The 22,203-nt window shown below is 45.5% G+C and overlaps 5 protein-coding genes across 5 annotated transcripts; 2 read left to right on the forward strand and 3 right to left on the reverse strand.

Annotated features, from left to right (window-relative positions):
* Nucleotides 1–204: 204 nt before the first annotated feature.
* On the reverse strand, nt 205–1,169 carry PtA15_5A356 (uncharacterized protein; the record flags this gene model as incomplete). Its single annotated transcript, XM_053169108.1, has 5 exons — nt 205–235; nt 398–512; nt 624–914; nt 988–1,090; nt 1,164–1,169. The coding sequence occupies 5 exons, from the start codon at nt 1,167–1,169 to the stop codon at nt 205–207; spliced, it is 546 nt and encodes a 181-aa protein (XP_053020338.1).
* Nucleotides 1,170–1,622: 453 nt separating this feature from the next.
* Nucleotides 1,623–3,211, forward strand: PtA15_5A357 (uncharacterized protein; the record flags this gene model as incomplete). The annotated part of the gene is made up of 3 exons (XM_053169109.1): nt 1,623–2,754; nt 2,825–2,969; nt 3,070–3,211. The coding sequence occupies 3 exons, from the start codon at nt 1,623–1,625 to the stop codon at nt 3,209–3,211; spliced, it is 1,419 nt and encodes a 472-aa protein (XP_053020339.1).
* A 547-nt stretch (nt 3,212–3,758) lies between these two features.
* PtA15_5A358 (uncharacterized protein) lies at nt 3,759–8,535 on the reverse strand (the record flags this gene model as incomplete). The annotated part of the gene is made up of 16 exons (XM_053169110.1): nt 3,759–3,864; nt 3,933–4,016; nt 4,104–4,164; nt 4,232–4,302; nt 4,391–4,543; nt 4,637–4,774; nt 4,861–5,001; nt 5,069–5,310; nt 5,380–5,495; nt 5,552–5,645; nt 5,710–5,874; nt 5,944–7,587; nt 7,662–7,810; nt 7,874–7,997; nt 8,070–8,337; nt 8,405–8,535. The coding sequence occupies 16 exons, from the start codon at nt 8,533–8,535 to the stop codon at nt 3,759–3,761; spliced, it is 3,687 nt and encodes a 1,228-aa protein (XP_053020340.1).
* Nucleotides 8,536–13,765: 5,230 nt separating this feature from the next.
* PtA15_5A359 (uncharacterized protein) lies at nt 13,766–15,909 on the reverse strand (the record flags this gene model as incomplete). The annotated part of the gene is made up of 3 exons (XM_053169111.1): nt 13,766–15,259; nt 15,328–15,563; nt 15,624–15,909. The coding sequence occupies 3 exons, from the start codon at nt 15,907–15,909 to the stop codon at nt 13,766–13,768; spliced, it is 2,016 nt and encodes a 671-aa protein (XP_053020341.1).
* Nucleotides 15,910–19,837: 3,928 nt separating this feature from the next.
* On the forward strand, nt 19,838–21,444 carry PtA15_5A360 (uncharacterized protein; the record flags this gene model as incomplete). The annotated part of the gene is made up of 5 exons (XM_053169113.1): nt 19,838–20,247; nt 20,958–21,051; nt 21,129–21,166; nt 21,236–21,293; nt 21,352–21,444. 5 exons carry the CDS (start codon nt 19,838–19,840, stop codon nt 21,442–21,444), a joined length of 693 nt encoding a protein of 230 aa, XP_053020342.1.
* Nucleotides 21,445–22,203: the final 759 nt, after the last annotated feature.

The following is a 22,203-nucleotide window of genomic DNA, read 5'->3' on the forward strand; positions in this document are numbered from 1 at the left end:
TTAATCATGGAGAAACATTCAATACATTCAATCATAAATTCACAGGCAAGGCGATCTAAGTACAAGGAAGTAGTATTTGAGAAAAAGATGCATATAAAGCAGCATGGAATACTCCGAAAAGGCCAGGCTAAAAGTGTTCAGTGAGAATCAGCGCAGGGTTTTGTTTTTTTGCTGAGGGAGTCTGTTTCTTTGCTTCTCTTGGTTTTAAGACAAGCTTTTCCCCATGAATTTCCTCCTACGAAATCGTGGTAGAACAGAAGTAATGTTTGATGGTGGTTGGTACGGGAGTTTTCATTAGAGAGATGTTCCGAGGTACGATGTGTTCAGAAAAAAAGAAAGGTCAACAGGTCAGTAAATAAAGCATCTGTTTCCCATTTAGTTTGTCAGTTGTGCTTACTTCTGGAAACACATCCACCATTTACTAGGTTTTCCATCGGGCGTATTGTAAACTTTTTCGATCAATCGGATCGAACATTCTTGCCTGATCTGAGTGAGATATTGTTTCAGAAGATCTACAGGTCGTTTGATCACGACAGAGTCAGAACGATGGATGTGGTGAGTGATACGTTTTGAAATCGAATAGAAAAAGCTACTACAAGAGGATGACAGGGAAAGTGACTAACCAGCCTCGAATTTATCCTTAGGAGGGGCATAGATACCGTTCATAGGGAAGCCTGGTTCGCCGGGTAAGTAAAAGTTATCCAAGCTGTAGGTCAAGAGTTGTTTGCTAGCCTCGTTCTTATTATTCTGGTGAGGTTTGAGTTGGCTGATCCGATTGAGACAGTCTGAGATGAAGAGGATCAAGTAGATCAACACTCGGTCTGCGAATCCCTTGATCTCGAAGTTCCTGAATAAACAGTTCGATTTGAATAGGTCTAGGGCTTCGTCCACGATATCCATGTCGCTCGGGTTGGCTGTGGGTAGACGTAGAACAACTGATCGATCAATATTTCTTCCCTTTATCATTAGTGGTTTCATGAAACTGACCTAGAGGTGGTGCTGGTCCACGAATCTTGGAACGAACAGGTAGGATGACCATGTTGGCGACTGGTCGATAATCCCTTGCATCGTTATAAGTCGAATGGTAGGCCTGGAAATCCCAATCGCAGGGGTCTGGTTCAGTACCCCCAGGCTTGAAAGGTTGGAGTCAGCGCTCAACTCACGGGCATTGTGGGTCGAGTTGGGATATGTGTACGATGTTGAGGTGGAGGTGGAGGCTGATGACGCGGTTGAGCGGACAGCAGGCAAAATGTCCAACACCCCGAGACTGTACAATCACCCGACAACCTCACTTCTCAAGGACATCGAACTGGAAAAAAGCACTCTACATACATAACTGACATCAGAGTTATTGTTTTTTGCCGTAAGTAGATCAAGCTGTATTCATGTTTTGTAGCCCGAGTGTCATTTCATTTTTTTACAAAATATGCTCCAAATTTATGTGAATATTTCGGCAGAGCCTCAGATGTGATGAAGGGTGTTTTGCCAGGATGGGAAAGACAGGGAAATGTTCCAATTTTTATAAGGATCTTGAGAAGGATTGGCGGCGTCATCAAGATGGGTGTAGTATTTGTAGCACTTGACATATTGACTTTGGAGGGAGACACCACCCAGTCAACACGATGCTGTGCCCGCTGCCGTTTGCTCGTCGCTGGGCCATTCTCTCCAAACGAACCACTCTCAGCCTTCCTAGCTCAACAATACGCAGACAAGCATCATCACACGAGGCCTACAAACCACGACTGACGCAGACCTACGAGATCCCGAGGATCGGGAAGATCAAGCTCTCGCTGGAATCCGATTCGACCCTTGGAATAGCCCAGTCACGCGGCGAAAGACCCTACCAGGAGGACTACTTCACTGTCGCTAGTCTGCATCTCAACCATTCAGAACTCACTAAGACTGCCAAGAAGGCTGAGCACTACCAAAAACTCATCGCCAATAATCAAGCAAAATATCGCACCCGGAGAAGGGTCGAGGATCATCAGGAAGAGAGAGGCGGCGGAGCAGCAAGTGACCAAAAAAACGCCAAGGAGTTTCAGAGTCTGTTCGTAGGCGTCATCGATGGTCATGGCGGAACTGACTCGGCCGAATACTTGTCCAAGAACCTCTCGAGAATCATCGAGGAATCTCAGCCGAGCGATATCCCCAAGGTGATCAGAAAGTACCGATCGATCGGAGGATATTTCAGAAGGTTCAGGGGAGGATTTTTAGAGGAGATCGCGCAGGAAGTCTATGACCCCCCTCCGACACCAGACGATGGTAAGACTGCACGCAAGGAAGGAGCACAAGATGAGAAAAAACAGCCACCGGTCATGGGGGTCGACGAACGACTGTCGCTCAGCTTCTTATTGGCCGACCAACAGCTAATCACCAGCTTCCCAAAATCGGGCGCAGTGACGACGACGGTGATCTTGACACCTTTACCGGTCGAGAGTGAGGATTCCAAATCGACCATATATCCGTACTTCAGTTCCCCACTCCTTTCCCTCATCGTCGGCCATCTCGGCGATACTGCCGGACTGCTCTGTTCGGCCATCGACGGCAAAGTCGTGCCCTTGACCGAAAATCATCATCCCGACTCACGAGTCGAATCCGAGAGGTTACGCAGGATCGGGACCGGTTTGATCACCGATAGCTTCGGCGAATCTCGCTGGGGCGGCAGTCTCGCTAATTCTCGCGGCCTGGGCGACGCTAGCTTCAAATCCTTGGGCGTCACTGGCGAACCGGACATTGTCAACCGAATCATCAATGGTCAATCCTTCAGCTCTCTCTTGTATTCCAAGAAAAAACAAACTCAAACTATGTCTGGTAAAAAAAACAGGCGAAGATTGGGAATTTTTGGTCCTAGTTTCCGATGGGATCTCGAACGTGATCACGAATCAAGAAATTATCGACCTATGCAAACGAACTAAAACACCGACTGAAGCAGCAAAAAAGGTGGTCGAGTTTGCCGAAACTCTAGGAGGGTCAGTCCTTTTCCTTCCCCTATCCAATTAACAACACAAGCAGACTAACTCTGAGGTGTTCATTTGCTTGTTGTTGTGTCTACATACTTCCAAAACAAAGGAGAGATAATATGACGGCGATCGTGATTCCTTTGTTAGGTTGGGGTAATAAACATACTAAAGATTTCACTCTCGAGAGGAGAGAGTTCAGGATGAAACAAATCAGCTCAGCCACCGGCTCTGGCCGTCAGAAAAGGATGTAGATAATTCTCAACCCCCTAATTCCTCGATTATCTTCTTCTGCTGCTTCTTTCTTCTTGCTTCTGAGGTGTTGTATTAAAACTTTTCACTCAGCATGCCACATACTTCATTCCATACATAGATAGACCATTGTTACACATTACCTTTTTTTCCCCTTTCATCACCGTTGCATCCCACAACCACCTCTAAATGCACATTTGATTGTATTACTGTTTTCAACTTGGCAACTATCATTATCATTATTTCTCATAAAGTCCCAGAGATGCAGAGTCGGTGGTGAATACCAACATCTCATTGTTGCCATCTTGTGCTTTATTCATCAATATGGTTTTCACACATTGCCACGGTTGTTGTTATATATTATATTCTCCTGAATGAAACCCGAAATTAATGATCAACAGATATTTTTCACATCCACTTAGAAGCACATCGGGGAAAAAAAAGGTATTGAGGTGTTGGGGATATAAACAATTCATAAGTACTACTCTGAAATGAAGCATAAGGAAAGAAGTAGCCAACACAAACAAATAGGACAGTTTAGTATACAGATCAACGATTGTTTTTGTTCGTGCGACTTGACGAGTTTGCTCGATCATCGTTATAGAGATTCGACGTCGACCTGGAAACAGTCCGTTCAACGACCGATGTCCCATCCCTGCAAAATGTGAATCCCTCATCAGTGATCATATCTGGAGGGGGCTTCATTTTAAATGAGAGGATTACCTAAATCGGGTCCGGAACAAGACGTTCGCATTGGTAAAGAGGCCTTCTTTGAGCGAGACTACAATGAATTGACTACCTTTAAAGCTGAAGTAAAGACAATTTAGGTTTTGTCTTCAGCACGTATCCACGACATGCGATATGAACCTATCTGACTAAGAAGCAGAAACTGACCGATGTTTAAACAGCAAGCCTAAATTTTGTGTATGTTGTAGATCCAGCGCGGCGTCCACCTCTGTATACGACAAACAGCGTATAAGTTAAGGTGAAAATACAGGAGATCTTAGCATGTAATGACGTACCGTCAAGGACATATATCGGAGACGGATGGGTTTTCAAAAGGCTCATGATCAAGGACAATGCAATCAAGGATCTGAGAAGAGAGTGGAGAGACGGGTACCGTAAGACACATGCAGTCGATCCTTAATCCTTGAGATAGATAATTCGAAAAAAACGCGAACCTTTGACCACCACTCAGCTCCGTTAAACTCGATTTCCATGTAGAGCCCAGTCGGACACGAACTTCTAATCCTTGGGAAAGCGTCATACCCTCGGCTGGTTGCAGTTCACACCAATTTCCAGGTAAAAGGGTATCGAAAATGTGTCCGAATTCTCTGTTGATAAAATGATAATTTCGGAAGAAAAAAAGAAAATGGGGAAAAACATGGGTGAGAGGTCGAATAAAGGTTGTTTGATTTCTAACTGACCCATTGACCGTAACCCATGCCTTTGTGAGTGCTTCAAGCTTATATTCATCTAATCGGGCAATGGTTTCTTCAATTTTCCCTTTATCCTTAATGACTGTTGAATGTTTTGCCGTGAGCTCTTTCTCTCGTTTTTCGACGCTGTAAAGAAGTGAGCAGTTGGCAAGTCGAACTTAGCAATCTGCAAGCCATTTGCTATAGCGGGTAAGTTATGGAAGGGGACATGCCTGTCAATCATATGCAGAACTTTGGGGTTCACTTTCTTGCGCATCTTGTGTTGATCGGCTTCTAACCTGTCCAACTCCGACCTTTTATCCTTCATCCGGTGTGCAGAAAAATCGAATTCAGTTCCAGGTTGACCGAACAACCTTAGACGGATATCAACCATGAGTCAGTTCAAGCTTTTGATGACGATATGGATGCCGAGGGAGTCACTTTTTGGCCCCAGCGACCCATTCGTAGGTATTTTCTATTCGCTCTATAGCATCATGTGCACTCTTACGTTCACGCGAGAAAGAGTCGATTTTATGTCGCAGAGTCGAAACCGTCGAATCGACTTCGCCGATAGCTTCCAATTTAGCCTGCTTAGCCTTTTCCATATCAGCCAATTCCCGTCGAAATCCATCCAGTCGTTTCGTTTCTTGCCTGTATTCCAAGTCAGCTTGAGCATGCTCTTCCTAGATTGGTCGAACAGAGGTAGTGATGATCAGGTGGTGAAATGCACATAATCAAGCAGGAAAACTGACTTGAGCTTTTTTCAGCTTGGCTTTCAAGCCTTCATGCTCCAATTTGGCAGCTTCGACTGCCTCGGCCGCCTCTTCCACTTCTTTCTTTGCGGAAGAAACATCACTGACCAATTGTTCTATTCCACAAAGGTTAGCTAGGGTTTACTTCAGATCTGGAATAGAAAATACGAACCGATTTCCATGTCGACTCCTTGAACCTCTCTCTGCATAGCTTTGACCGTACTTGAAGTTTTGCTCATGTTGGACTTTTTTTGAGTAATGTCGGCCTGTGCTAGAGTTTTTATCAGGATAATGAATGGCCAGGAATGTGGAGATTACTCGATACATTACCTTGATCTGTTTCAGCTTGGAATCTTTGTTGTTTTTGAAATCGTCCATCTCTTTTTGTAAACGCTTACATTCAGCTTCGGCAGCATTTTGTTTTTGCTTGGAACTCGCAATCAAGTTGTTCAATTCCGCTAATGTATTCTTGATCGTAGCTACTTCTGAAATAATCTATTCAAAACAGTGCAAGCATTAACATGAGCGAACGTGAAAACCACAAGTGATTTGAACTTAACTTACCCGAGTTGTGTTACTTTCTTTCACTCTCTCTTCCAGCAAGCTGACTTCATGTGACTTGAGGTCTAGATCTTTTTTCGCCTGGTTAAAGTTGACAATCTGAGATTTTGCCGCCTGCCATTCTTCTTCGATCTGTTGTAGGTTTGATTGGTGCTGTCGTAAAAGATTTTCGACCTTCTTCAGCTCTTGGACTTTGATCAAAATTCCTGATGTGGAGGGTTTAGAGCCGCCCGATAAAGTCCCAGCGGGATCGTAAATGTCCCCATCGAAAGTCACACTTTTCATGCGTACATTCTGATCGAAAGTAACTTGTTTAGCGGTCTGGGCATCAGGACAGATGAGAGTATTACCAAATACAAACTCCATGGCTTTCGACACATCAGCATCATACCCGATTAATTGAAGCGCTAGCTTGGCGGAATTGTTAGAAATCTTGGATGCCGAGGTTAATTGGCCAGCGGAAGCAACGAAGGCGCGTATCTGATTAAGCGGAATCATCGTTACTTTACGTGTCAACCGACCATTATCCAGTAGTTGCGAGGCGGTAACATTATCTTCAACTACGACATTGTACAGTCGACCACCAGCGCAGACTTCTAGAGCTGTGACTTGGTTCAGGCTGGATGGATCGAGGGTGATTAATTGGGCGACGAGTCCTTTGACTTTCGAGTGATCGAAATTTCTCACAGGGTCTGTGTAAGTGAAATCTAACTGGCTCAGCCGACTCTTGATGTGATTGACATCGGCCGTAAGCTTCGATACGCTTTCAGATTCTACGTCGCGCCGTTGCCGAAGAGTAGCTTCAGCACTTTCATCCCAATCAATTTTTTCAAGCGCCTGCTCCAACTGTTTCTTTTCCGCCTGGGCTTTCTGCAACTCAAAAGCGGCGCCTCCACCTTCCTTCTCGAGTTTCTTGGCTTTTGGTTCCTTCTCCTTGAGTTCTTTTGTTAAGTGACCAATCTTGACACGAGCTTGCTCAGCTTCGGATGCGAGATCGGCTACCTGCTGTTTCGCGTTCGCTAGTTGGCCCATGTAGCCGCCTGCATTGGCCCCCTCGGAGTCATCATTCGTCAATCCGGTCACTAGAGTTTGTAGCAGCTCTTCATCCTTCTTTAGCTCAAGCGTCGAGTTGTCGAATTCTGCCTTCAATTGAGAAAATTGGCTGTTCAAATCGGAAGCCTGGGCCTTTTTGGCCTCTAGAACGGCTGAGAGATCATTTTCCGCCTTGATCAACTCCTTCACTTTGGTTTGTTCCTCTGACCAAGTCTTCTGACTAAGCTCGACTTGAGTATTCAACCGTGCAACATCAGTCGAAAGTCCAGTGAGCGTTTTTTCGAGCTTCTCAACTTTGCCACCTTTTTTGGACTCTTGTTCCATCTTCCGATTGATCCGAACAGATTCTTCGTCAATTGTACGGATTTCTTTGTTCAATCGATCTTGGTTTGCTTCAACCTCGTGGATTTCTTGGTTTTTCGCTTCGATCTGAGACATAATGTCTTGTAGCTTCCGGTTGGCTTGAAAGTGATCCCAGGCCAAACACAACCTCGTCAGGATTTCAAGTTGGGCTTCGTTTTGCTGGTAAGCAAGGTATGTTCGCTTTTCCTCCCTCAATCGATTTAGCTTGGGTTCAATTTCCTCGCGTAGCAGCTGCGTGGCAGAAAAATATTATCAGATTGTGGGGTACTATAGCTGAGAAAAACAAGATAACAGCTAGACTCAACGTCCTGAATCTCCTCCATTTTTTTGTCTTTTTTCGCCATGGTCTTGACGGCTTTCTCTTTCCGCTCTTCAAACATACTAGTCCCAGCAGCTTCTTCGATCATCCCTAAGATTTCCTGCGGCTTCATGTTGAGTACTTTCGTTATTTTTCCTAGTTGAAAGTGTCGTAACTGTTAGACTAAGGAACCTTTGAGAGAATCTTGGCAAAACCGACCTTGCATGATCAGAAAATTGGGGTTATTGATGTTGAGTTGTACGGATTGAAATAGATTTTGTACTGAGTTCTGGGTTGATCGATGACCATTGATAAGATACTTTGTTGCTCCACCCATCAATATCTGCAGAAAAATAATATTCATAATTTCAGTTGAATTCAGAGAAAACGCGTTCAAGTATCTCGATCAAGTCACCTGTCGCGTGACCGTCACTTCAGCATACTGCTCAAATCCGAGTGGCGACTTCGTTTTATCTCGATTGTCAAACACCACAGTCACACTGGCCTTCGTCACGCCTGCCTGGCCTCGTTTGTAAATCAAGTCCTGAAGGTTGTTGGCTCTTACCGCAGACAAATTCGTGATGCCTAGCACAAAGCAAATCGCGTCCAAGATGTTCGATTTTCCAGACCCGTTCAAGCCGGTGACCGCATTAAAAGATGGGTCGAATCCACTGATGGTAGTTCTAAGTGATTGAAAGGAAGCCGTCAGATTTGAAGTCGAACAAACTGTGCCAAAATCTTGCTACTAACCGCACCGGGTACGACCTTCCCATAGCAGGTGACAATTCGTGATCAGCTGAAGATGGTGTACTTGGATGAATCATGGGAAAAATGGGCTCCACATACTTGAAACCGTCTAGGATGAGTTCCACAATGTGCATCTTGTGTAATTATCTGAAGACCACTTATCTATACTGTTGGCACCAACGCGAACTTAACCAAGTCCCTCGAGACCTCGGGCCCCCGCCCCCGGGGGGTAGGCTGAACTCGCGAAGCGAGCTTAAGTAAGCCTCTCGATCGGAGGGTCGGGCCCGACCCCGCGTCCCGAAGGGACGCTCTCCGAAAGAGAGGCAATCCAAAAAAGCTTGGGCCCCGTTTGGAGCCAATATAAATATAGGTGATATAATCATTTGTAAATTCAATAAAAAATACAAAACTCAACATAAAGAATCCAATTTTTTTTGTAGGAAGCCTACAGTACTGGTCTCATCAACTATGAAGTCAGATTTAACTGATTCAGCCATCTTCAGCACCATAATACCATTATATTGCTTTGTTTTGGTCAAAATCAATATAATGGTACTACAGTACTGAATATGGCTGAATCAGTTGAATCTGACTTCATAATTGAAGAGACCAGTATTGTAGGTTGCCTAGAAAAAATATTTGGAGGCTTTTTGTTGAATTTTGTAGTTTTCATTGAATTAACCAATGATTATATCACCTATGTTTATATTGGCTCCAAACAAAGCCTTGGCTTCTTTGGATGGAATTTCCAGCGAAAATTCAGGACCCAGGAAAGCCCTTATGGAACACAGTAACCAAAATTTATGATTTTTTTTGTCAAAAACCAAAAAAACTACGCACCCCAGATGTATGAATGGTCAGTTTGGCCGGTAAAGGTACTCACCTCAATTGTATGAATTTTTTCTGAGGGCAAGGGGGGTAGTAACCAAAAATGTATGAGAATCAGGGGCTCAATCTAAGGTTGAAAGCCTTGTCTGTAATGATTTTTCATTCTGAATCAAGTCTACAGTTCTAGGCTGGAGCGGTGCCAGGCGGTGCCACACCCACCTACCCTCCAGCTGCGGCTCCAGTACCACCACCACAAGTATATACAAAGTATATCAATCCACCTCCCCCTGTGCCACCCAATCCATTCACAGCTTGCATCCCACTTTCTGTCCTTCTTATTGACCCTGCTCAAGTGACCCCATCCATCCCCCCCCGTCAACAGTTACATCAGTCTGGTTTCCAGTTTTTTTCTTTTCTTGCACCCCCTCTCCACCCCCCCCCCCCCCCCTTGGCAGCAGCATCAATGCTGGCAAGAAAAATGTAGACACAAAATTTGTATGAATTTTTAGACCAAGCTCTGAAACTACACACAAAACGTGTATGAATGAGCTCCAAAAATGTATGAATTTTTCAAAAATATGGGAATTTAGGTTACTGTGTTCCATAGGGGCTTTTCTGGGTCCTGGAAATTCTTTCTGGATTTGCCAACCTGTGTGTATCCAAAAATAAGGTTTGAAAGATGGATATCCATCCCCGCAAGCACAGTTTCTATTGGCGGCGCCGTTTGGTAGTAAAAAAAAAATGCAGGCCACTGGGGGGACAGGCACCACAACACCCCGGTGTGTTCATTGGAATGGGAGTCTAGGGTGAAAATTGGTCAAGGATTCTGATTCTGGAATCAAAATCTGGGAAAACAAACCAGAAGTCTCTGATTGAGCTTGCCTGATTTTGATATAGGCATCCTGCATATATCAAAATGTCCAACCTTGTCACTGTATTGCATACAAGGTTGGAAAATCCCATAGGCATTTCCAGTGGAAATTCCCTCCAAAGCATTCAAGCTTTTTTGGAATGACTGGATTGTAAAGTTGGACCCGGGGCCTGAGGACAGCCAAAGTTTGGCAGGGAAAAGATAAAAAAATAAACTCAACACAAAATTAAAAATGAATAAAAAAACACACTTTAATGACATTTGGCACAGTTTTAGCTTCCCATCTTGGGCATCTGCTGGATTTTTTTGGATGAAATCTGGCCATAAATAGCCTGCTCAGTTCCTTTTTTTGCAAGGGCACTAGCAGTTTTGGCAAATTAGACATTGCTGACCCGCCGGATTCTGCTCTTGTTGGATAAGGTAGATTCCCAGGCCTCTTGAAGTATCAAATTGTATTTTTAATGAAATAAGTACATATTGTATTTTGAATGAAATAAGTACAAATTTGTGATTGGTGGTGTAAACTTATGCTATTTATGCAATAAGCACCAGATTGATCCAAGTGTTTATTTGGGGGGCCTGCGTTGGGCAGATTGCTTCAATGTCCAATATTTATCCTTCCCCATAGTTTCCTAATGCTATGGAAATGTGGAGCTTTGAGGGCTGTGCATATAGCAAAAAACCACAAGCTTTTCAATAGTCTGGGAGGCATGACCAGAATTTGAGTGCTTGTGGGTGATTTGGGGGTTGTAATGCCCTCCCCAGCCAAATGGCTGGTTGCCCTCACGCGAGATTTAGGACATTATATTGAAGTCCCTCATCCGGAGGCGCTTCACGCCTCCTCGGAAGGAAGGGACTTGTTTTAAGTTAGCCTCATGAGGGACTTGACATACCCTGAATCACCCCAAACTGGCCTGGAAGATTTATTGCTTCAATGATTTGTTTTCATTGTTTTAGAGAAAGTGGTATATTTTAGTTTGAAGCATCCTTCAAGAAATTACTATGTACACACAGGATGAACTTCAAATTGTGTACACAAGCTGCCCAGTGCAGCTGTTGAGTCAAACACTGCCTGGAACTCCAGCAGTTAATTTTATGGATATTTTATGGGTGGCAGGATTTTTGTCAACCACCCCAAATCTTGTAGGTTGAACCAGAAAAATCAGTCCTTCAACCAAAGCTATTTTATTCCACAATAAGTTATGGTGGCAAGGAATTATATTAAACTTTTGAAAATTTCTTCCACCAAAACTTGGAATCTAGCGCCCGCAAAATGGGATGATAGGCTGTAATTCCCTCCTGCCAGGGGCTGCCAGAGGTTTGCTTCACAAGATCACATGCCCCACAGAATTAGGGACTTTGTTAAGTTTGGTACCAATCATGAATTAATCAAGGGTGAGTGTCAGAGGTTATGCTGACTTGGCTTTGGAAAATTGTTGGTTTCTTTGTTCATGCACAACTGAGAGGTGTAGTTTGATGTGTCTTACGGGGTTCAACAAGAAGGAAGCCAGGAGCAATGGTGCAAAAAATCCAATACATGTATTGTATATGCATATACATTGTATTGGATTCCTCTACAAATACAGAATGAATTGGTTCATTTGCATTGTATTGCCCCCCAATACAAAAGATATTACATATGAGGGGGGCAATACAACATGCAAAAAATATGGTCTATTGTATTCAGTTCCCCATGTGCTCTTGAGAGGGGTTTCTGCCCTCTTTGCAATTTTGGCTTGGGTTCCGCAGTGATGAGTTATGATTTTTTTTAATTTTCACCAATGTTTCCAAAAATTACATATCCTTCTTTTTCAAATTTCAACTACCAAAATGCGCCCAGGTAAACGTTTGGTCCGCACAACCCAAGTGCAACGTTGGGGAGCGGTCCTTCCAAACCCAGGCGCAAAATTTGGGAGTGGTCCTTCCAATGTAAACCACATTTGCTAGTTGGAAGTTGAATTTTAGGTAGTCAATTAATCAAGACCCTAAATATATTGTCTTTTCCAACAAGCTTGGACAGAATCAAACAAATTTTTTTTTGAAAATCCTTTGCAAATCACATCTTTCATATTATATATTCCAAGTTTTGATTTGACAGATGTCAGATACATTCCAAGGCTAAATTGAAACCCATAGCCATCATCCTTGAGAAGATGGTCTTGCAGTAGACTTCAGGAAAAACTGAGTTCATAGTTGGAACCAGAGCTGCTCATTGACCCTGGTGACCATGGCACATGTTAACAGAACACTGCCCTCTTCCCAATTGGAGGGGCAAGCCAAGCACCAGACTTTTCCTTAACCTGCAAGGGACAAGAGGGCTGTGGGATACTCTAGCCAAAAGTTAATCTAAAAATCAAAAATGAACACATACACCAAAAGAAAAAAAAATTGAAAAGGTCCAACCTTCCTGGAAAAGACAACAGTGTTAAGATAAAAATTACAATAAAAAATGAATACTCTTATTCCTTTGAATTCTTTCAGGTTTCCCCACACATACTTCTCTGAATTCAGACATAATAGGTCCAAACCCTTTTTGGAGTCTCACAGTGGCACTCTGCTTACTCAGCCTGGCAGAGTAGGTTCTTTGTTAAGTTAGCCTGATTCCTGAGTCCTGCAAGAAAACTGCTCTCAAGAATTCCATCCTTCAGGAGGGAATGTATCACTGGGATATGGCATGGAACAATAGTGTAACCACTTCACTGAGGAAAGTGCATCAAAGCGCAATGTGCAGCGGTTTTGGTGGTTGCTGATGGCCTTGGGTACCTGCAGGTGCAGGTGTTTAGTTTTGCTAGAAAAAGGGCGGGTACCTGGTGTTGCTCTAACAGTTGGACCCAATCAATGGGTCTTTGGACCCAATCAATGGGTCTTTGGACCCAATCAATGGGTCTTTGGACCCAATCAATGGGTCTTTAGACCCAATCAATGGGTCATACAAGCATAATCTAAATACATATGTTAATAATGAAATACAACCCTAATCCATAACAGTTACATCATTTCTGGCACAGAAACCAATCAGCAGTTAGAAGCTGTAGCTATGTACTGTAAGGACTCAAGTTGGGAGTCCTTCACTGGCTTGATGAAGCTGGCACGAGAGACAAGGGAGCTGGCGCTGAGACAGATTCTACATAGTTCCCGGGACTGGATTTCTGGAGATAAAAAGGAAGAAAACACTACTAGCTGGGAGAGATTTGCTGTCAGGGATCTCTCTTCTAACTACAACTAAGAAGAGGCAGCTCCAACCGATGCGGTTGCGGGGGTCTGGCTAGCGCTAGCCTGGTCTCAGCTTGCTATGTTAGCCCGTGCTGAGATAACCGATGCGGATGCTCTAAATTGTAGATACTCTGATCGGCATCATGGATTGCTGAGGAGCTTCTCAGTTTCTTATTTGAATTTGTGTGCATGCAAGGTAGGTGAGAGACAAGATTGGCGATGAATAATTGTACTATCAAACAAGAGCTCTGTATAATTTTAGTCATACTTAGGAAATGGGGGGTGAAGTGTGGGGAGATAACAAAGGTGTATCGATAACTTGATGGGACAAATATACTAAAAAGCTGAAAGTGGGTGGTGCGAATGTACATTTTGACAGATGTATATGCATGTGGTACTTGATCTTGCCCGTAAATTGAAATTTTGCATGTGGCATTTTGTTTTTGTCTTTCTCACAGTGATAGAGTGTAAAAGTTGTCTAACGGTTTGATCCCGGTATCGAAAGCGATTGAATCTTGTGCGAGCGAGTCGGGGAGTTTTGGTTTGATAGAATTGTTTCGATCGCCGACGTTACTTGGGAAACTCCAGGTATCCAAGCGGGTCGTTGAGGTATCTGTACTACAGTCGTCCGTCTCGCGGGTTTGATGCGACTGGGATGAAATTTTGAACGCTGAATCAAATATATTCTTCACGGTTTGACTTTCGGATGTCGAATTCGATCCCAAAAACGTCCTAGGCCAATCTGAACCGTCTTTTTCGGATAATGGGGATGATTTGGCTACAGAAGGGGTACTCCACACAGATAGATCTGATACTAATGCGTCACCGCGAACATGTGAATGATTTGCTTTGTAAAATGTGAAAGGTTCGTAATCTGAAGCTGCACCCTCGCGACTTTCCTCTTCCAATAAACCATGAAGAAATCCATCGCAGCCTAAATGATATTCGTCTCTCTTTTTGACAACAGAGATGTTATCTGTTATGGCATTTTTGAATCCAAAAGTAGAGGCCTCCAAGCTATCCATAGAGCTGGCTTGACTACTTGAGAGGAGAGCGCTCCCAGGAGATCCCGCTTGGTATCGCTGAGACGGAGGTATGTGCTCGTGATGGAAGGCGGAAGGCGTAACGGAAGGGATTGTTGCCCGACGGCTAGTGTTGCCATCAGGGAAGCGAATGCCGTCAGCCGAACTAGTGGGACTCTCGACAGGTTGGGAAAACCTCCCAGTTGGAAACAATTCTCGCCAGGAGTTGCGCATGGTCCACGACGGGGGAGGGAGAGAAGCTGACCCAGAGCCTTGAGAAAGCGCTTTGGGGCGCGAATTAAAGGGCAGAGAAGACTCTAACGTGCGGGCGGGCGTTGGACGTTGTCGGAGTTCTTTCGGTGTTTCGTTCGCGGTAGCATAAACGCTTGGGAAACGAGGTTCTTCGGTTCGGATCGACAGTCCCGGGAGCTCATGTGAAGTGTTCTTGTAGGCCAGGTTGGCGGACGAGGGAGGCATTAGTACGCTTGTAAAGGCATTAATCGGGCAGGTGGGACTCTGGGCAACGGGCGTGATTAAGTCGGGGGAAAAATCAACTTGGTACAACTGATCTAATGCGCTGGCTGGTGGTGGATTTGATTGCTCATACGGCTGGTCGACACTGCGGCCACATACGGTAGAGACAATCTGCTTGATTGCGGCAGGCTCCTGCCCTTGTACAATTTTCCAGACAGATTCAAACGAAATCCCAAGCGTCGACGATAGCTTTTTGACGTATTCAACTTTCTTGTCGCCCAGTGATCGGCCCCAGCTCAACCTGATTCGTGATTTTTCATGAATAGGAAAGTCATTCATTTTGATGATAGCCTGTTTGGCGTCCTCCCGCCGAACGAATTTCACAAACCCGTAGCCTTTGTGGGGTGGAATCTTGACATATGCGATCTCCCCGAAGTTTTGAAAAAACGTCTGATCAAACGCGGGCTAGTTAGCCTCGTAAAAAGCCATGCATCACATTGGCAAAAAAACGAACTTGCCTTCAAACTTTCTTCGGTGATACAGGCTGGGAGGCCCGCAACAAACACTGTGGTACTCGAGGGATCGTCATTTGGCGAATTCTCTTGATAGCTCATTTGTGGCATGGCCGTGAAAGGTGTTGCGTTAAAAGGTGTCGCGACTGGTATTGCGAGTGGGTATGCATTGTGGGACGGAAATGTCGGATAATATGGAACTGAAGTTGCCGAGGTTGCAACGACCGGCGAAGGGAAAATGCCTGGGTGGTAAAAACGCGATTAGTGGCGCGCAAGAACTCAAGTACGCTGGTACCGCTCACCATTAGAAGGCATGTTGTAGTTGGTAGGCAAGGAAGTTCTCTGTGCGAATGAAGGGCCGATGGCTGGAGGAAACGCTTGAGTTTGGGGATTGGAGATGAAGGTGTTAGATTGAGGAGCATGAACCCTGGCCAATGGGGATGAGTACGGATTTAGTATTGGGCCATGGGCGAGGTCCACGGGCGAAGAGCAGTAGGCAGCTTGGGAAGAAGAAGAGAATAATGCCTGCGGGGTGAGAACAGAGGGTGAACGCGTCTGGGAGGGCGAAGATGATAAATGTTGATCCATTGTAGGAGTATAGATCAGACACGCGAAAAACGGCGCCTGTTACTAGAGTTGTCGAACTTAAACTGAATGGGAAGTGTCCGGGGAAGTAGAGATAGTTGAGTCGGTCGAGGGTGACTGAAGTAGAAGGAGCTAGAGGCTGACTGGCTCTCGTAGTGTCATAGGGACGAAGCCTGATGAAGCGGCCCCATGGCTTACACAGAACAGTCTGCCAATCAACAGAAGAGTGGCACCCATTTCAGCGCGAGCTGCGATGAAAAAATTTTCGTGCCACAGTCAGAACGTAGGAAGTCGACATACTTGGGGAATCTTATCGAGGGCCGCTCTGAACCTTGAAAACCATTTGAAGCTGATTGGAAATTGATTGTAAGTAAATAAATAAATAAATGGTTCATGTATGTAGCATATATAAGCGAGTTTGCATCCATGCGCGAATAGAGACCGCCGGTGTTAGACCGGCTGTCAGCAGCCAGGGCCCGTGCAAAGCTCCTATTTGGATGCAGTGATGTGGTGTTATATTTGTTGCGATTTTCGGCCAGTGACTGCTGCTTCAGAAGTGAGTGACCCCCAAAAGTTAAACCCAACTCCATACATAAGTAGAACTCCATCCAAACTGGATAAACAAACTTCCCTAGCTTAACTGTTTACACATGCAAACAAATGGTGGGGGTCCATGTATGCACGCAGACCTTCATAAGGTTCTGCCCTGTTCTGCCGTTTCCAAAGACTGTAAAGATGTGGATTTTGGATCAAGCTTTGCGCCTTTGACCATGTTGACGTTGTCCGCACAAGCCAGGGTCAGCCACCAGCCACCACGATATGTAGTGTACAGACTCCGCACAAACAATGCATATTTCCCATAAACGTTGTCGTTTCTTAAGCCTGATGATGCATACGCGACATGCAGGGCCAGGCCAGAAAATGCGGCCTGTGTGTACCAACTGAGCACTTTGGACTTGTTTGAACGCGGCGCAAAAGTGTGCTTGATGGGTAAGGGTGAGTGATCGATGACTGAGCGCGTTAATGCTGCCGGTCTAACGAGCATGATGTATTTATGTGTCTCAGCTCAAGGGAGCTGAAGGTTAAAATCACTACGCGCCCCGAAGCTTTCACACCCACCTGCGGTAAGTCTTGGCTCATGTGTGCTCATTAAACCTTCAGGTATCTACCCGTTATTACGGGCAACGAAAACTGGAACCGATTTCAGAGAATGAGATGGATGGATCATGACATGCCCGGGAAGGCCTGGGCCCACTAAAGAAAGGGATGAATCAGTGATGAATCCGCATGCTGCATAATTTGTCCTGAAATCTGAAACCATGTTCCGTTTGTGCGTAGACAACTAATTCGACAGTTGCCAATCCACGCATCATCATCATCATCATCATCATCATCATCATCATCATCATTATGTATCATCACACCACAAGAGGCCATCCCGGGTGTGTACTCAGAGACTCAAGCACAGTTTGAGTCGAATTTGGCACTTAAGAAGAAAGAAAATCCAGCTTAGGCGAGAGAAGAACATTCATGGACAACTCAGCTCTAAGCCGTCTAAGCCGCCAACGTAAGCTTGTATGCACGATAACATATGACATCAGAGTAAATATGTAAGCAAAAATGCATACAATCTGTGATGTTAAGGTCTCTCCAACTTGGATTCATGTGAATTGTCTAGTTATGTATGAATATTTTTGCAGTAATTGTGTGCATGTTTGATGAATGTAAGGGCGACGTAGCTGGATGAATCAAAGAAATCAAGAGGGCCAGTACTGGCCTGTAGCCCTTGGAACCCATGGGTTGCAACCAATCAGCAAAACAATATGCACTCGCGAAAATGGGTTGCAAACCAAAGTGGGCTTGAAACCCCTGGATGAGAGCGAAAGGCAAGAGACGGCGACCGGAGACGGCCCAATCAAGAAATCAAGACAACTTGCAGTCCTCCATGCGCCAGTCACAGTGGTACTCATAACTTCTAAAAAAACTCAGAAAATGCGCGAGGCTTCCCGTCAAACCGCCGTCCCTCGCAGAAAAAGTGTTAGTTTTCCTTGAGCCCTCGAGGCTCTAAACAGATTCTGCCTCGTCTCCAAATCTCGACGGGACACGCTTCTCGCCAAATCTGCGAACCTCGCAGATGTCTGTGTATGTCTATCTAGACGCGAAAGCTTCAGATTTTTGATGCAAAATCTAGTTCTCAAGGCTTCAAATGCGTTCTGCATGGTCTCCAGATCTCCACGAGAAGTGAAGGACTTCCCGTCGGCATTTAGAGACCTCTAGATGCCTTCGTGACCCCAAATCAACACGCCCAACAAAATCACCACCAGCTCAGTAATCAATCCCAGGAAGAATTAGCCGGTGTAAATTCAAATCTGGGAGGGTTGTACTTAGACGCGACGCGAAGTCATCCAGCCATCCTTACTCTCTTGACATAGACCCTGGTGGGCTGCTCTCGAGCCTTTGGCCTCTGGCTTGAGAAGCTTTGTCTGGCTGAGAAATTCTTGAAGCATGGATTCTTCTCCCTTGCCAAACTCGGGAAGGAGGACTTCTCGTCTTCCAAATTAGTTAGTTTGAAAGAAAGTGCACAACCTTATTTGCGTGAAAATCGATTGACATCAATCTTTCACGAGCAAATAAAGTCAGGAGCACTATATTGTTGGTGGAAGTCAGAACGGGCAGGCTTGAGGTCGTCAAGTGATTCAGCCGTGCCGATCGGGAAAGCTTCGTACGGGTCAGTGAGCCTATACAGTCTCGTCGGGCCGGATGGATTTCTTCCGGCCAACTAGGTCATACTACCTGGGATTCTTCCGGGTTAACGAAGCTTTATACATAGTCTTGTCAACCGTCACGGATTCCTCCCGGTAAATGAGGTCGCAGGGTCTTGTAGACTGGGGGAAATGCCCCCTGGGCCTGGCATTTGGCGTTGTAAAGTCTCTTGGACCAGGAGAAATTTATCCCGGTGAGGTTGTTATACGGTCTTGTCGCACCGTCATGGGAGCAAGTTGCCCCCGGCGAGCGAGGTTCTCGTCGACCGGGAAAGATTCCTGCCGGTGGGCGAAGTTGTGCAGTCTCCTTGGTGGGGAGGCCTTGTTAGTCGGTAAGGTCGTACCCTGGATCCAGATTAACAAGAAAGTAAGTACAAGCTCGTTGACCGAGGCGATCAATGGCTCCCGATCAACAAGGCTAATAACCTCCTTGTCCGGGATGAAATTTTCCCCGTCGACAAGACTGACAAGACTGTACACCATCAAAGTCCGGGATGCATTGCTCCTTGTCGACAAGATTCAACTCGTTGACCAGGAGGAATGCCTGCCGGTCAACAAGCGCGAGACGAGGCGCCCCACCTCAGAAAGGACAGATAGTTCGGGCTCACTTCAACTTGTCTCGAACTCAGGGCAAGTCCCAACTTCAATGGGTCCCGAGATTGCGTCCGGACGGGAGGGGGCCGAAGGTTGTCCATCCTGCCGTGCGCTCCGCTACATACTCCAGGGACTGATAGACTGGTACATAAACTTCAGACTGATCCGTGAGCGGCATGGGTTTAAAGAGCTATGTATTAACATCTGTTCCTCCTGCGAGCGGTATAGTTTGGATTTTTCTTATGTGAAGCTCATTTGGTCAGGATGGGATCATCGGTTTGAATTGTTAAGGAGGCGATGGATTAGGTCCATAGCTGGAGTCCCAGTCTCAAGCACCACTATAAGAGCTCCAGACTCCAGTGTCTAGGGTGCACTTTCATCCCCCACACCATCAGTTTACCGCTTCCTCAAAATTTTTCTAAACAACCAAACTTGACCCCGGTGGTCCACTTATCTTATCATTCTAAATTCTAGACTCTAGCAAGTTTCTTCGAGTACGACGAGCAGTCCATACATCCTGTTCTGTTATTGCATCGTTTACGCCTCGGCCGTGTCAAAGCACTTCTAAGATCGAAATGATTTCCAGAGTATTTCTTGCCTATATTTTGATTGCTCTTGGTGCCATCCCAGCTTCCTTGGTAGCCAACCCGACCGCTGCCGCCGACGCCGAGGTTCCGGGAACCCCCGCCCACCCACCCACTGGAAATGCTACGTTAGCCCCGGCCGGCCAGACTGCAGCCCATCCCGCCACCCCAGCAAATTCTACGGCGAGTGCAAACATCTCGGCGGCTGCCGGCCACCCTCCGGCCAATGCCACCACAGGGCCAAGAAGTGGTAATGTCACTGATACTGCCCAAAAGGACACTAAGGCAAACGAAACCTCTGCTGCTCCTCACGCCTCCCGACCTGATGCGGAATTGCCACCCACGACCATTTGCTTCCCCAAAAGCAAATCCCATGGAATTAAAAATCATCATTGCGATAAGTAAATGTGAACCATCCATATCGAAACATTATGACTTAAGGCTCATCCAAGCTCCTGTGACAACTTGAATCCTCTTGCGTATAGGGCCCTGGATAAAGTAGTATTTGCGAAAAACCAAACACTCGACATATTTTCTAGTCTGGTTTTCGTCAATTATAAAACATGCAACGTGAGTAGTTATAGCCTCTTTTTTCAGAACTAGTCCATGGCAACTGCTCATTATTATTCGAAAAAATTCGTACCCTCATAAACCAGATTCACGTCCAAAAGCCTCAGAATGGAACTTTGTAAATTTTGAGATTTCATTTTCTCCGGAGTATTTATCATCACAGACTTAAAAATCTGGATACTCGCTCAATTTTGGGATCGTTAATATTATCCAGGAAAAAGTCCAATCTCAGCTTGATGGTTCATGACCTCACTGCTGACTGTCATTCCGTAGTTAGTTTTCGTGTCACCATATGCATCCTAGAGTCCAACTTCAAGGCATCATACTGACTTTTTCACATAGGGAGGAGTGCGTTCACAATCTTCGAAGGTCACCGTACGAATCGAGCGCGGTACCAAAGAAAACGTACAAGATGTTGACATCTCAGTTTGCAAGAAGCAGGAATGTCCACTGACCCAGAGTGATTGCTTGAGGTGAGCGTTGTGACGGTCTTACCCCCACTTTTGGGCTGAGCGTCTGGGACTGACGCGTGTTTCGACAGTGCTTTCTATCAACTCCCCACAAATGCTAATGGGGTCTTTATCAAAGGGAAGGCAAAGCAACCCTTTGCTCGTGCCACCAGCAGAAACTGCACTGTAAGTGTCTTCTTCAAGTTGCTAGTGTAACATCCTTCTGCCGAAACTGACTCGACATCATCATACAAACTCTATAGGTCACCGCGTTGACTACCAATCTGTCTGCTTTCATGATGTAAGATTGCTCTCACCTGAAGTAAAAATCTCTGAAGAAATGTGATTTACTCGTTATCATTTACCGCAGGCCTCGACAATTTGTCTTGCCCACTATGAAGAAGCTCGTCAATGAATGCGGTCAACACGTAAGTCGTCCGCATGAAACAAATGTGCTCCCTTGCTCATTAATGATGTTCTCTTTAGCCCAGCAAGATATACTTTAGCGGCGGAACCAAAGGGTACAACGGCGACATCTGGCTCTCTGCTCGTGCATCCAACAAGGACCTGTGCCACTAGTTTTTCACGAATCTCACTGACTAGGTTCTGTCTCAAAGGAGTAAATGCATTTCCCAATATTTTTATTCTTATCTCATTTCTTAGTTTCCATCCTAAACATTCATTGACGACAACACGACCAAATGTGTAATCCTAGCAGCTTGAATACCACGAACACCTATCTTGTTGATTGTAGTGCACTCATTCCAGCGAGTTCATCATTATCTGTATTGCCTACTCAAGGATGTGACCGAATACTAGGGGGGTTCACGTTGCAAAAAAAGCAATGCTGATTTCGTCTGCTCATGCACCTGTGAGTAAGGTTTATGCCTTGCAGATTGCTTCCAAAGGGGAGCTGCCCAGCCAAACCTTTTTGCTTTCTCAGGATTTTCAAAAGCTGCATCTGCTGGTTTTGGTGGCTGATTTGCGAAATCAGCCTTACGTGAACCCCCCTACTTTGTTGATTATGAGATTATGTTTATTCTTGCACACCTGTGACATCATGGATATATTTGCTGTGGTGGCCTTGTATCTGGGGAGAGCCTCGTTCCCCGAAAACACAAGCGTACCCTCCTCGTTCGCGCCTCCTCGGAGAGGCTTTGTCAAGCTCGCTCGTTCCCCACTATGTACACCACGGAGTTCTGTCCACGCTGGCCTGATGTGGAACGCGAGGTTACTGTTTTTGGGTCAAAATCCCAGAGGATCCAGGTCCGACATCGGGCTTTGGGGGCAAGCCTCTCTGTGAGACAGAGACACTGCGAGGCTGCCCTTCGGGCTCTC

Source organism: Puccinia triticina, chromosome 5A, assembly GCF_026914185.1.
Source record: "Puccinia triticina chromosome 5A, complete sequence".
NCBI lineage: Eukaryota > Fungi > Basidiomycota > Pucciniomycetes > Pucciniales > Pucciniaceae > Puccinia > Puccinia triticina.